Raw genomic sequence first — 15,979 nt, forward strand, 5'->3', positions numbered from 1 at the left:
TTACACCAGTAGACTGTTAATAACAGTCTCAACCAAGGTACAAGTCACTCATTCAGTAAAGGCCATGAGGTAACTGTATCTTTCAGCCATTTAAGCTCTCAATCACCAACTCTGTCACTCATTCACCTCCAGAATGTCTCAAATCCCAATCCCACTCTGGGATCAGATGTAGGATATTACAGAAAATGTCTCTTTTTTATGAGTGATGACAGCAACGCATCACAAGAAAGTTGGGATGGGGCAAGAAAAGGATGGAAAAGTAACTGGTGCTAAAAAGAAACAGCTGGAGAAACATTTTGCAACTAATGAGGTTACCTGAAAACAGGTCAGTATCATGACTGGGTATAAAAAGAGCATCTTAGAGAACCAGAGCTTCCCAGAAATAAAGATGGGAAGAGGAACGCTGATCTCCAAAAAAATGCATCTACAAATTGTGGAACAATTTGAGAATAATGTTCCACAATGTAAAATTGCAAAGACTTTGATTATCTCATGTACAGTAATATCATCTGGAGATATCTCTGTGTGCAAGGGACAAAGCCAAAAATCAATACTGGATGCCCGTGACCTTCAGGCCTCAGGTAGCACAGCATTAAAAACAGCAATGATTCATGGAAATTACTGCGTGGGCTCAGGAACATGTCCACTAATCACTGTCTGTGAACACAGTTCACCGTGCCATCCACAAATACAGCTTAAAGCTCTATGATGCAAAGAATAAGACATATGTGATCACGATTAGAAAAGCTGCTGACTTCTCTGGGTCAGAGCTCATTAAAAATGGGGGGGGGGGGGGGGGGGGGGGGGGGGGGGTGCATCAGTGCCTGTGGTACTTGCAGCTTGCACATCTGGAAAGGCACCATCAATGCTAAAAGATACATGAAGGCATAGTAAAGTGTAAACACTACATATTTAGTTTTATAGACCCCCCCCCCCCCCCTTTTTTTTTTTGTTTACCATTGTGGATTATTCTAACGCTGTTACGTGAGGTTATACCGTATTACATGAGTAGATGGTGCTCCTGTTTTGCTGTGGAAGCACTAGAGAGCCTATAGCTACATACTCAGCGCATGCGCATCTCAGAAACGAATAAGCGGTCAGGGGAAGACACTAATTTTGGTGTCCTCTTTCTTAATCCACGGTTACTGAAAAACTTACTTTTATATCACTAAAGTGGTTCTAAAAGTAATATAAGTTCATTAACAACTGTTCGCAATGTTTTGAGATGATTGCGAGAGAGTTGTTTAGTTGTAATTTGTCTTATACTATATATATTTTGTCAGCCGGTTTCCCAGTCATGGATTAAGCATGGTCCGAGACTAAAAGGAAAAAGTCAATGAAGTATTTAGTCCAGGATTAGACATAATCCCTGTACGGGAAACTGGGCCTGTCAGTATACCGTCGCCAGAACGTCACCACTTTTACAAGTGTGTGTTACTGATAGGAGTAATCTGCAATTTTATAAAACGTGTTGTAGAGCTTGCTATAGTGTTAACCAGACAGTATTAATTACATGGGTAAGAGAAAAGCCTGTGTTTTAATGAGCTTGCCGCTCGTGGTAGCCGGTTGCCATGACGCCATGTTAATGACGTATTGGACGCAAATGTTGTGGAAATGTGGAAAAGTTATTTGTCTGTAAATATATGTTGATTTATTTCGAATTGATTTATATTTTATTTGCGTTTGAAAGAATGCTTTATGTAACTTCATTTATTTTTTATTTTTATTGTTTTACTTTTTATTATTTGTATTGTGTATGTGTTGAGAGAATGGATTAATTGCAGCTCAGAATGAACGTCAGTCTGGGAAGATGCTAACTTTGGTGTCTTCTCCGTTAATCCACTGTTTTTGTATAAAATGGCTACACAGTTCTTCCTGTCCTGTGTGTCGCTTACTGCCAGTTCAGATTTTCCCCTAGGCCTGGTGCCGGTAACTGCTCTATATATGTATATATATATATATATATATATATATATATATATATATATATATATATATATATATATATATATATATATATATATATATATATATATATATATGTGAATAAAGGTATACAGTTTTTAGAGCACCATTTACCCTCATCCAGATAAATCCTTGCATATTTCAGCAGGACAAACTACATACTGCATCTAATACAACAGCATGACTTAGTAGTAGAAGATTGTGGGTGCTGATCCGAGCCTGCCTGCAGTCCAAACCTTTAACCAACTGAAAAGATTTGTCACATCATGAAATGAAAAATATGGCAAAGACCCAGGACTGTTGAGCAGCTAGAATTGGACAAGAATGGGACAATATTCTTCTTCCAAAAGTCTCCTCAGTTCCCAGGTATTTACAGACGGTTGTTCAAAGAAGAGGGGATGCTACACAATGATAAACATGTTCCTGTCCCAAGTTTTTTAGGCACGTTACTGTCATCAAATTCAAAATGAGCTAATATTCTTAAAAATCATACATTTTTGCAGTTTAAACATTTGATATGTTTTCTGTGTTCAATTTTGAATTTGAAAAATGGTTTGTGAGTTTTGCAAATAGTTGCATTCTGTTTTTAATTTACATTTTACACATTTTTTGGATTTGTGTGTACTTCCATCCCTGGCACTTACTGGCCATCAATGAAGCAGCTTTTAAGTCACATGTCTAATGAGATAAGCAGAAGAATGAATTATTCTAGAGATACCAACACAAGGAATGGCAAGAAACAGTGTAAAAGATATGAAACGATGCAAAACAAATCACTGAGCATATAAATTACTTCTTTATAATAATAAGGTACTCTAATAAACTACTGAGGAAAATAGCCATCTTTCAACAAGGGTAATGCTTCGTGCGTTGGTAGTGGTCAGTGTGAAAGGTCACAGATTCACTCCTCATTAGCGTCAGTTCGGCTATATTGATGCTTCAGGAAAAAAATCGACTGGTGATGTGAATATTATTACCAGTTTTGATCAAACCAGTGTACGGACAAACTGACAGTTTGACCTGATGCTGCCATTAAGGTGAAAAGTCCTGACTGGGACAATGATGAAGTGGAGCATTGCTGCTAACATGCTACAAATGACTGAAAACCAATACTAAAATGCCCATCACACAAACTAAACTAAATTTATTTATACACCTTGAATTTAAACAACTGAACTTTGCTCAGTTTCAAGTGCCATTTTGAAATGATTGCCATGTTTTGGAACAAAGCCAGCCCTGTAAAGGAGTCAAAATAAAAATCTAATGAATTTAATTATTTAATCAGACAGTATTGTTCTTATTATTAAAAAAAAAAAAAAATCCCCAGTTTCCTTTACAAAACATAAAGATACTCCTGCTGCTTGCTTCACTTGTGCTCTTTAAAACAAAAACAAAAATCCTGGCTACACACATACTCAGGCAAATGTGGCCTGATCACCTGCACCTACCCACAACTGGTCCATCCCCTTTAAAAGCAGGACATTTTTCATACAGAAAGACCAAAAACGGAATCTGTCCAAGTTGCACAAATTCAGCAGTATGCATACATATGTTTTCTTAATTGTATTAGTTTTATTAAGTGGATGTTATAGAATGTATTTACTATCGACCTCCATATAGAACAGCCGTGTCAGTGATAGTCTCCTGTTCTAATTGTAAAACAGCCAGGCTAAATTGGTTGGCAAAATGTAATTTTATTCCATTCTGGAGCAGCACCTCAGTAATTTGAGCCACATCACCGTGATTACTACCACTTCAGAATAAATAGCACACTTCAAACAGATGTTATGCTACCTACAGTAGATTTGCTCAGCAGCAAATTTGTCTTTGATAATGCTCTGCTTAAATCCACTCCTGGAGTAAATCTCTCACACCTACACACAGACATTATGTCTCCATTTATCTCCCACATTAGCTAATTGAAAAGAATGCAAGCGTAATAGGAGCAAACCAAGAAAACAACGCAGCATGATTGAGTCTTCCTGAAGACTTTACCACAGAATGTCTCTGAGACCTTGAAACAGATGAGAATAACAGGAGTGTGTTAGTATAATATTACTGTCGCATCACTGTGCAGTAATAAAACATCTGACAAAAAGACATCTCGGCTGATAAATATTGGGGCATCACTTAAATAAATTAAAGTCACAGGGTAGCACCAAAAAAAAAAAAAAAAAGAGCATGCTGTAAGTTGTTTAAAACTAAAAACTACTCTGTTTTTACATAACTTACTTATAAACCACCATTAGAGCTCAGCTGAAGCCAAGACAAGTTCAAGAGGATATAAAGCAATTCCTATACAGCACTGACGTCCTCTTCATTCCACACTCACACCAGTAAGCTCTAGCTAACAAGCTCAGCCACATCCCTCTGGGACAGGGATTATGTCTGGCTCCCAATCTGCAGTTGTCTATTTGTTTGCTGACACCAGGGCTGCTGGTGCACCATCAGTGTCAAGAGGGAATTGGCAATCCAGGAGTTAGTACTGTTGGGTTTCCTGTGCCACTGATGCGAATGGTCCTTCCTTCTGGGCCATCAAAGTTAGGGTCCTACTGATGGAGTACTGAATGTTCCATCTTACCTTTCCATCCTCGATGTAACGTTTCTACACCAGCTCATAGGATATTTTTGAGAGCTGTTTTATCTGTTTATTATACCACTTTGAGTTCTGTTGTAGCTCACAGCGGTCACTGTATAATGTATTTACCACTCCTTCATGTGCCAGCCAACTGTATCCTTTGCTCCCGTTGGTAGTCGCTTAAACCACTTGCCTCTAAGATGAGGAAAATTTAACTTGAGGCCTACCCTCAAATCATTTGTTAGTGTGGACACCCCTTTAATTGTACTGTGTGACTACAGATAAACAGCACAAAGATGTTGATGTCATTGTTAGTGCAGAGTTGCAGCTACTGCACTGAGGTCTAGAATTGCTTTTGTCTTTTTAGAAAGAAACAGAAGAAAAGTTTGGGATTAAGTTTCACCGGCAGAGTCACCAGTACAGTTTGTTTCTGCACTGTTAGGATCACCAGGGTCAGGCCTTGGGATCTTAAGAGCTTAAAGGCATTTCTTCTAAAATTCTGCAATATTATATTATGTCTATCTAAGATGATCAGACTGCCAGCTTATCAACTCTTAACTCTTGAAATCTTGGAAAAACATTATTAAAGCGTCTGCATTAGAAACCACGCAAGCCCATCTGCTGTGAGACTCTTTAACAACTCTCATATCCAACATCTCCACTATCTCCTTCCCTGCAATATCCCCCTTTGGCCTCATTTTCAATATTGTATTTCTCATATTTCATTCCCCTCACATTTTTTTGCAGCAGCACAATGAGATTTACAGAGGCCGGTCTTAAATCGTCTAGGAGTGAGCCAAGAAATAGGTTACTGCCCAACCTCCAGGTCACAGTTATTTGAATTGTGATCCGGCTGACCATGACAATAGGATACTTTTTCATCTCTGAAAGCACAAAGCGTGGTCAAGAAAAGGAGTGCACGGTCCAAGATCAGCAGCAGAGACATATGTACTGCTAACAGTAAAGCCTTTCTCTGTGACATAAGGCTAGTGGGGGCTCTCCTTTAAAGCCTGCAAAGGGTAAGGTATTTTTGAAACATCTTAATGTGTTAGAGTTTAGGTTTGCTCAAAAGCCTTCTCTCTCTCTCTCTCTCGCTGTCTTTATGATTTGCAAGTTTCCAAATCAACCCTTACCTTTGTGATTACCCTTGCTTGAGTTTCTGTGACATATTGCATTACATTCCTAACATATACTACGGAAAAAAAGGAAAACTTTTTAATCAGAGTATAGCATCAAGTCAGTTAAACTTCTAAGATATCGATCTGGTCAGTTTAGTAGCAGAGGGGGTTGTTATCCAGTTTCAGCTGCTTTGGTGCTAATGAAATTAGCAACAGGTGCAGTAGAGGGGCAACAATGAGACAATGTTGCCTGTAACATCATTCAGCACGACCAGTTTGGTGGTGGGTGATTGATGGTATGCATGGGGAAGCATATCCTTGGAGGTACAAGGAGACCGCTACAGGCTAGGCAACGGCACCCTGACTGCCATTAGATATCAGGATGAAGTCCTGGGACCCACTGTCAGACTCTACGCTGGTGCAGTGGGTCCTGGGTTCCTCCTGCTGAACAACAATGCCCAGTGAGAATATACAAGCAGTTCCTGGAGAATGAAGGAATTGACACGATTGACTGGCCCCCATGCTCGCCTGACTTAAATCCAATAGAACACCTCTGGGATGTTATATTTTAGTCCAGGATTGTCCAGGAGCTCAGTGATGCCCTGGTCCAGATCTGGGAGATCCCTCAGGACACCATCCATCCTCATTAGGAGCATGCCCCGATGTTGTCAGGCATGCATGTGGGGTCAAACAAACTACTAAGTATCATTTAGAGTTGCTGCAATGACATTTCTGCAAAACAGTCTAGCTTGCTGCATCAGTCTCTCACTTTGATTTTTAGGGTGTCTTTGAATTCAGCCCTCTGTAATTTGATACATTTCCATCATCAGCTTCCATCAGTTTCATTTTGTTCCTGACACATTACCCAGTCCAAATCAGTACAAATATCAAGCATGCCCCCATTAGTGTTCCTTTAAGTTTCTTGAGCAGTGTATAAGATGAAAACACTATCTCAGCGTGAAATATGAAGCCAGTGCGTGCCTTAAAACTGCAATTTTTTTAATGGCCAGCAGGGGGAAACTCCTTTTCTTGCAAAAAGAAGTCCAGCTGTACACAAGTCTTTCCTCTCCTAATGACTTTAATGAGTTGGTCTCAGTTGCTAGTTCCAGTGATATTTAATAGACCATGCATAGCATGGCTATCTTGTGATTGACAAGCTACAGGACTTCAAAAAAGACTGGTGTGCCATCATATCAGGTTTTTACAGTATATAGAGTGCATTTATTTATCATTTTTTTTATTATTATTATTATTATTATTATTATTATTATTATTATTATTATTATTATTATCATTTTTCCACCTCAGTTGCGGTCAGTCTTCTCTGTCAAAATGTAGTGCCTATATTACCAACAGTTCAATTCAACTGTAGAAGGTGTCACTCTAGTAGCAGCCAGTGTAGCCTAAAGCTGTTAGCCTTGGTGGAGTTGGTAAAGCTCACTTATTTCTAAAGCCAACTGACATTGAAGACTTGGTAGATTTTCCCTTTAAAACCAGACCTATTTGTATTCCAAATGCATTAAGCTGGTTTTTGAGTAATAAAACATGCAAGTTTTACTTTAAATATACCTGTACAGAGGGGGAAGTAAAGATGTAATCAGATGAGTTCAAATGTGCCATTTGCAGTATGAATAAAATGTAAAAATTTTAAGCATGTACATTAATGACATTTTATTAGGTTGACTCACAGCACCAGCACATCAAGAAGAGGTTAATCCAATCAACTTCTGTTGCTCTGTTGCTCTGCTTGGAGGATGCTGCTCTTCACAATGCTTTGCAGCAGCTGTCACTCTGTTCATCTGTGGAAACACTCATTAAATCTCTCACAGACCTTCCGCACTCCCATGGGCATAAACATTAACAAATAGCAGCACACTGCAGTTCTGTGGCAGTCAAATGTGTGTCAGCAAGAAACTGAAGTGGTGTGCAAGAAGGAAAAGTTTGTGTCATTCACAACAGCAGAGAGTACACTATCGCAGACCCTCCTTCTTTACACATTAGTGTATTTGTGTACTGATTTGCTTTAAGAACAGCTTACCCCTCCTGACATTTAGCTGCCCAGTGGTTTATTTTCTCAAGCTTCTGCACTGATGCGGAAGTGTACAAAGTGCGCTAGCACACCATGACACCGCTGTTTGGTGTTGTTAGGGCACAGGTTTTTATGACGCTGGGTGTTGTTAAACATGCTTTCAACTAAAGAGGCCAGAGAAACACTCCTGTTCATCTTGCTGTTGCTCTTTAAAGTTGTTATCTTTTAATCATTAAATGACTTATTCATTTGTATTATAAATGCAACATATTTGTTTTTCGTTACTAAATTAGTGAGTGGCTGCATCAGGCAGATGAAATCCAGAGGTAAGTGAAGGGTATCCAGCTGACGCTCAAAGTCCTTCAACTGGACTAAAATGTCAGCCCAGCAGAGACTGATTACTCTGTTTCATCTGAAGTGTTTTGATGAAGTTGTTAATTTAGAATTGAGAGCATTCAGTGTTGCAGTGATCCCGTCTGCATGCAAACATAAAGTCACTGTGGGCAGCAGCTTGTTGATTCTTCTCTGCTCCATTTTTAAGTGTCTAAACTCAGGTAGTAGTTGATTATGCCAGGAGTACTCAGTACCCTCACTGAATGAAAGCAAAATGTAGGTCTAATATGTGCATAAAGGCCAGCTCGGATTTTATTCTCCCACCAGTGCCTCCCCTGGCATAAGGGAAATGATAGGTTGCAGTAATGACAAGATTATAAAACTTTTATTGATCCCCTCTGAAGATGAATTTGTAAAGAAAATTCCACATGTATCTCAGGTTCATATATATATATATATATATATATATATATATATATATATATATATATATATATATATATATATATATATATAATTTTTTTACGCAAAGTTATGGCACCATTACTTTCTATGATTTCACCAGAAAAAATATTTATGTGACTGTGGCCATGGTTTTTATTTATACAAATGATGAGGAAGTACGCATCTTAAATAGACCCACTAGAAAATAGCAATTACACTATGTCAACATTCCCCAAAACAAAATTTAGCCAGGCCAGTAAGACGTTACTCGTTTAAAGCCGGTGATTCTGGGCGCATGATAAAAGATACATTCCGCTGACATATTGTCTGACAACAGTGTAAAACTCTGCCGGACACAACAGTCAAGGAAGCACAGTTGGTATCCCCTTTGGGAGCAACACAGTGGTAAACAACTGATGGACAATATTAAATCCAAGGGTAGAAGCTAATATGCCAAACAGATTTATGCATGGGTGATCCTCACTCTGCCAGAGCCATCAATTCTGCATCTTTGTCAGTGCGTGGGGATGTTTCTTTACCCTCCGTCTCCCCGTGCCTGTCATTACATTTATCCCTGTTCCCTGCTAAGTGCTAATACATTTACATTTTTAGTGCTGCTCAGTAATAAAAGAGGTGGATTGAGTGGAGGCCTTTTAACATTGCTAAAACAAACATCAATGAACTCCCCTCACTAAGGAGTCACCCTACTGCCCAACCCAACCTGTCCATCCACTCGCCCACACAGCTTGGCCGCCGCCCCACAGTGTAGGTCAACAGTGTTGCGGTTTAAACTTTCAGTTGCACTCACAGTTCTTGCCCTCATTTTGAAGTTCACTCGCAAGAGTCTGCCTCCCAGAAGAGGCTCCGCATTAGTATTTTGTTCAGTCTGGGTGCTTTGGAAAAAAAAAAAAAAGCTGTCTTAACTTTTAAGAATGTGGAGAAACATTTTACAACCAAAAGCCACCAACTGAAGTCACAGGTGACGTACACAGGCACAACATTGGAAAAGAAGGACTGAGGTTGGTCACTACTTTCTCAGTGGGCTGACGTGCTAGTCTTTGGGTGGAGTCTAATTTTTTTTTTTTTTAAATTACATAATATTATGAAGAATCACAATCAAGAATTCACTGCTGGTTTTAACAAAACATGAACCAGGAGACAGCCGTCAGTATATTTTCTTCACTTGTTTAGAAGAAACAAAGCCACCGTCTTCATCAGAAGCTGGATTTCATCAATAATGAAAAACACAGGGGCAAAAATAAAAAAAAAAGAAGCTGTTTTAGCAGAGACAAAAAGCATCACATTAGGAACAAAATAAATAAATAAAGAGAGCTGTGCAGGATTTTGTTACTAAACAAACCACTGATTAAAAAAAACAAAACAAAACAAAAAAAACAGCAAAGCAGTTTTCAAATACAGCCCACTCAGTAACGAAGGAAATTATCTACACACTTGTGCTGCATTTTATCTGATGCAGCACTACAATACTGATCTCAGGTGAATGACCTCAAGAGGTATAACCAAGGCTGACCAGCCCTTATAAGATCTTCACCCTGCCAACTACTGAATAAGGTAATAACAAGCCTATTTTAAGACAAGTGGTTATTGGGTTGTTTGAAGTCGAACAATTCACAGCTTTACAAAGCCCTTTCCTTGGATAGCTGGTAGGGCACATCAATATAGTTGAGGCATTTGGAACAATGAGTTGATAAGACTACATACTGTGTATGACCGGTGAGCAGGAAATGAGTACCAAAAATGTCTGTTTCTCACCGGTACTTGAGCTGACTGCTGTGGCTCCTGTGTGTGAAAGAGGAACTCTACCTGCTAAGTTTGCTAAGTTTGACCTTTCCACAGTAGATACATTCTTTGCTTACATGTCACGGGGAAAGAGCAGAAAAGGAAACATACACAGGCCATTACTAAGATGGTGAAGAAACACTCAGCTGTGCATTTACACCTGGGGCATTGGCTGCTGCTTCCTGCAATGAACTGTTCCTACACAGTTTTAGTTCCAGTTAATCACATACACTACTCTCAGTGGAGCAAACAGCAGGTCTTTTGGAATGGGAGACCAGAAGAAGAAGGCACAGAGGGGTGCTTCGGTGTCCATGCGAAGGGATATTGTGCATCTATACAGTTTACCAATAACACTGTGAACAGGATCAGGTACAGTACATCATGTGTAACAGTAGTCTATATCTGGGATTCCTCCTTCTCTATAGCCACGGTTGGAGCCATGTCCTGCATTAGAAACATGGTTGGTACCTTTGTACAAGCCAGTGCCATTGGAGGGAAATATGGTATGAATGATGTAATCCTCTCGTAAGGGTTTCGGCTGCATTGGCTGGCAAGCAGCCATAGGTGTCATCTGGAACCCTGGGCCACGGATTTCCAGGATGGTATTGTCCTTTTTTGTGCCAGACTCAATATAATCATCATAGGTTTTGCTTTTTCTCGAGCTGCTGCGAGTATAGTGGTCACGGGCACACAAATGCCCAGTCCTATGTCCATACCAACAAAAGACACCAAAAATAAGGGCCAAAGATACAATGGCAGTAGCCCCACCAATGATCCCTGCCAGGGGTAGTGCTGTCATCTGCTGTGACTCTTCACTCTCCTCCTCCTCCACTGGGCTGAGGTCTGACGTTTCAGCTTTTGCACAAACCAGAGCTTCATCAGAGTCAGTGTCTCCAGAAAGCATCCCTTTGCTTTCTGAACTGGCAGGTAGGGGCACCATGCAGATGATATAGTTAGAACGTGGTTGCAAGGAGGTAAGCAGATACTCTCGACGATCGCCCCGGACAAGTGTCTCCGTGATTGATCCCATGGCATTCCCAGTACCAAGTCGGAGCCAGCTCAACCTAAAGGAAGAGCTGGGCTGAGCCACGCTCCAGGTGACCCGGATGCTATTGTGAGACAGAGGTTTCACATTCAAGGCCAGGCTCTTCCCCACACCACTGCTGCTAAGAGTGTAGTCTAATGCAGAATCAGGAAGCCCCAAGCCGAGTCGCTTTGAACGGAGGGTGAAGAGAGAGCCCTGTGGAGGGGTATTGGTGGTAGAACTCTCAACTCCACCTAAACCCCCTTTGTCTCTGGTCCCTACTCTGACCACTTCACATTCCTCCATCTCGCTGGTCAGGTCTGTCAAAGCCATGTCTCGCACCCTGTCAGGCCCGTGGCAAGTTAGACCTCTGACAGTGATGGAGTTACCACGGGCACGGAGCCAGTCATACAGCCAGCGAAGGTTGCATCCACAGTGCCAAGGATTTCCTCGCACCAGCAGCTGACTCAGATTATCTAGGTCTTTGAACAGTCCTTTTGGCAGTGTGGTCAGGTTATTTCCTGACAGATCCAGCCTCTGCAGCCTGCGCATACCGTCCAATGAACCACGTGGCATATGAGTCAAGGCATTATCCTGTAAAGATAGTCTCTGTAGATGGGCGCTGGGTAGGTTGACAGGTGGGGTCTGGAGGGAGTTGCGGACTAGAGATAGCTCGGACAAGTTGGAAAGGCGAGAAAATGTGTCATCAGCAATGCGCTGGTTTGCCAGAAGGTTCCCATCCAGGACAAGACATCTAAGTGAGTTCAGGCCTCGGAAGGCATGGGTTGGGATAGTGGAGATTCGATTATCATCTAGGCGGAGTTCTTCCAAAGAGGCAGGTAGGCCTGAGGGGATACTAGACAAGTGGTTGCGCGAAAGAAAAAGCAAGCGCAGCCGTGGGTTATCAGCAAAGGCTTGATCCTCGATGGAGACAGTAGAAATCGAGTTGTCATCCAAGTGAAGCTTCTCTAACAACGGCATCCGAGCCAGTGCGGTACGAGGGATAGTACGGATGTTGTTGTCCTGCAAATGCAGTTCTCGTACAGATGGTGGCAGGTGCATAGGAAATTCATCCAGTTCATTATCATAGAGGTAGACCACACGGACAGCAAGATGGCGCTCTAAAGATATGGGCAAGCCTGGGTTGTTTATGTGGTTGTTTTGAAGGTAAAGGACGGACGCTGAAGGAGGCAGTGATGGGATGGAGTTCAGACCACGATCATTACAGTAGATAAAGTCTTCATCACACCTGCACACAGATGGGCATGTCATGTCTGTATCTCCAAGGTACCCTTGTATCGTGGCTGCAGCAAATTGAAGCATGTTGGTATGTAGTGTCAACCAAATAAACAGCATGAAGAGCCAAGCCCTTAGGTTGGTTGCACATACAGGTGCCATAATGGCGAACGTAAGCATTGTCTCTCTTTCCCAAGGGTGTGTTTAATCCTCAAATCACTGCAGGGAGCTGGAATCCTGTGACCTCCATCCTGAGAGAGAAAGAGAAATTAACCATTAGCACTGATGCACAAATGAACTGGTAAATTATTCCAGTAAAATTTTAATGAGCTCAGAAATATTTAACAGCTTCATACTGTACTTCAATCGTTTAATGTCTAAACATTAATAGTATCTAGGAATATGCAACAATAACTGTGTCTAAACAGAGACATCTTGTACTCAGTAACAACACTTAGTTTTTTTTCAACAATTAGCAATCATATCATCAGGGGGATGTGCACACATGGATGGATCTGTGAGGATTCCCAACAGAGCCTCTCACAACATTCTGCTAAAGACAAAAAGATAACTGCACAGCCAACAGTCATTTTGTTGAATTAGCAATAATAATCCACGATTACAGACAGTCACAAAGCTACAGTTTGGTGTGCACTGTTCTGAATGTTCAACGAAGAGTAAATACTTTGACTCAAGAAAAGCAACAGTGGAAGTGACAAATTCAAGCTTACATTTAGAATTAAGCCTTGTGTGTAAATATGAAATCTTGAGACTACTCTCCACTTTTAAATTATGTAAGAGATCTTGAGACACCCCATAACTCCATTAGGAGCTGCTAGCAGATGGTTCCATTAGCCAGACAGAGCTGAAGATACTTTTCATTATCTAGAAGGAAGGGCATGTCAGGATGGCACTAGGAACTGTATAAAAACTTCTCTGAAAATCATGTCTACTTAATTGAGTTATGTATCATAAGTGGAATGGAAAGATATAATCTGTAGCTGAATGCAGATGACGTGACAGCTAATTAACTATTAGCAGTCACCATAATTGTGCAGTGGGAATCTACATAAACTGTACTCAGACCTTGACTGGCATTCTGGTTTACTGTATTTGTTTTTACTGATTAACCAAGGGATACAACAACAGTTCAGCATGGTATTGACGAGAGAGGTTTGGAAACCGGTAAATTGCAACACTATCAGTGACAACTTGAGCCCATCACAGTCTTCAATAACCATAGTCAGACCGTTAAGGCACACGCAGCATCACATAGTCAGGCTGTAGTATTGATTTCCTCGCAAATCTGAGGTGATCTGCCGGAGCCAGTCAGCTTCCATACAGATTACATGATTCCCAAGAGTGTTGGTTAGACGGCACTATAATTGACCAAAACAAATGGCAAATCTGTGTGTGTGTGTGTGTGTGTGTGTGTGTGTGTGTGTGTGTGTGTGTGTGTGTGTGTGTGTGTGTGTGTGTGTGTGTGTGTGTGTGTTACAAAAAAGTGAAAATTGTGAGGACAAACTTTGTTGACATTTCACTCATTTTCAAGTGTAATGAATCACTGTCTGAAAAAAAAATTACAAAGCACACACTCCTGCAGTTGTTCAGCTGTGGCAGATCAGGGTTCATTTTAGTGGAGAATTAATTCATGTCTATCATTTCTCAGTCCAAATGTTGCGTGTTTATTTTCTCACAAAAGGAAGACTGCAGTTATTCTCCTCTGAGAGTGGTGGCTGTTAACAGGTGAGCACATTAATAATTCACTGCCATGTTAGATTTCCAGTTGAACTTCAGGGTCTAAATATCCAGCCTATTTGGACACTTTCATGTTTGTAACCATTTGATACTTTCACTAAAAACATTGAGCGGAGCCTGGAAAAAATGGATGTCTGAGATTGAAGCTGGCTGAAAGCAATTTATATTTTGGCTGCAGCAGAACATGTCACAAAGAAAAATTGAATTTCTATAGATGGGAAGGGTAATATAAAAAAACTGTTTCTGGACAGTTTCTTTTAGTTTCCTTTGCTTGAGCCTAACAGTAACTTGGAAATACATTTAGACTGGTTCTCCCAACCCATTCAAATGTTGTTCACATATTTCTACATTTATAACCCTGACAGAGTAGATTATTGCAGAAACAGATAAAAAAAATAAAAAATCCTGCCATGAGTTTGAGTTTGTCATGCACTATTTAGGAGGTATTCTACGCTACTGTCCTCCAATCATGAAACTTGGTCAGATATGAAATGAGACCAACATCTGTGTTCTGTGCCCCGAGTGCCACACAAAATACATCCAAAGCTAAACTACTACTCACTAATCCCTTTTTTGTGCCTATTTCCACTTGACACAGCAAAGTGGTGTCAGTGCACTTTAAGTGGAACTTGAAGAGTGAAATAAAAAATGTAAAAAGCTGAGTTCGTTACTTTATGCACTTTGATATTGATTCATTTTATGAGTATAGTATAATGTATTCTGGTGTAACTGTTGGGTTTCAGTGCGCGCAGGTTGTGTGTTTGAGTGGCTGAGTAGTGCTAAAGAATGGATGACTTTTGAATCCCAAGAGCTTCAGCAGCGAGTCTCTTGAACACTGGAGTATTTGGGTCAGCCCTTTAAAAACAAGATAGATGTGGTGTGGGATTGAAGTGGTGCACAGAGCCAGAGGGATTAATAGAGCATATTGAGCTGTGATTCTCTGGATTAAGCAGGTGCCACAGAGAATAGCAAACACACATTTCAGCATTTTTTGCCTCGTGGTTGCTCCTTTTTCTGCCTCTGTTAGAAAATGGCATAAAGAGTGCACAACAGATATTTGTGTTTGTGTGTGAATGCTTACTGTGTGTTTGTCTATCCATGCGGGATCAAATTGCAAAAAACATTGACCCACATGTGGACAATCCATATGGTTGTCTACATTTCAGTTATCTATAGTGGGGAGTAAAGCAGGGATGTGGGGTAATGTGTTAGCCAGACAGCCAGCCGCCTCAGGCACAGTACAGTACACACAATAACCCCCAGTCTAATACTGGAACCCAAGACTAGATCGATTTACATAAAAAAAAAAAAAAACAGATGGGGAGGGGAAGAGAGTGACAGAAAGCAGCTGTGAGCAAGACCTTTGAATCCCATCTCCCCATTAAGACCCCCACAGAGGGATCGGACTGAGACCTCTGGAAAAGTGGATTTTTAGATGACCAAAGGGCTGCTGATGTATAAGGAAATCCACTTCACTAATGGCAGGGAAAAGATGATAGCAACCCACAGCTTATCTCACATACCATCTACAGGGAGAAGATTTTAGATGTGCAGATTGGACATGAGGAAAGGAAAGGATGATGCAAAACATGATGTTTAGGGTGATAACAAAGAACTCAAAACATCCAAGATCAAGATAGAAAAGCGTGGCCTGTGACACTGTGTCTTTCCTGAAATAGAGCTGAATGATTCAG

General features: G+C 40.7%; 1 protein-coding gene across 2 annotated transcripts in view; it reads right to left on the reverse strand.

The window, feature by feature from the left end:
* Positions 1–8,565: 8,565 nt before the first annotated feature.
* The window catches only part of flrt1a (fibronectin leucine rich transmembrane protein 1a), a 40,711-nt gene continuing 33,297 nt past the window's right edge, over positions 8,566–15,979 (reverse strand). For both annotated transcript variants that reach the window (XM_030746634.1, XM_030746635.1), the window contains one exon: positions 8,566–12,778. In XM_030746634.1, the coding sequence (XP_030602494.1) occupies positions 10,647–12,707 (2,061 nt within the window). In that variant the 5' untranslated portion in view covers positions 12,708–12,778 and the 3' untranslated portion in view covers positions 8,566–10,646. The remainder of the gene's footprint in view (positions 12,779–15,979) is intronic.

The sequence above is a fragment of the Archocentrus centrarchus genome, chromosome 14 (genome assembly GCF_007364275.1).
Source record: "Archocentrus centrarchus isolate MPI-CPG fArcCen1 chromosome 14, fArcCen1, whole genome shotgun sequence".
Lineage (NCBI taxonomy): Eukaryota > Metazoa > Chordata > Actinopteri > Cichliformes > Cichlidae > Archocentrus > Archocentrus centrarchus.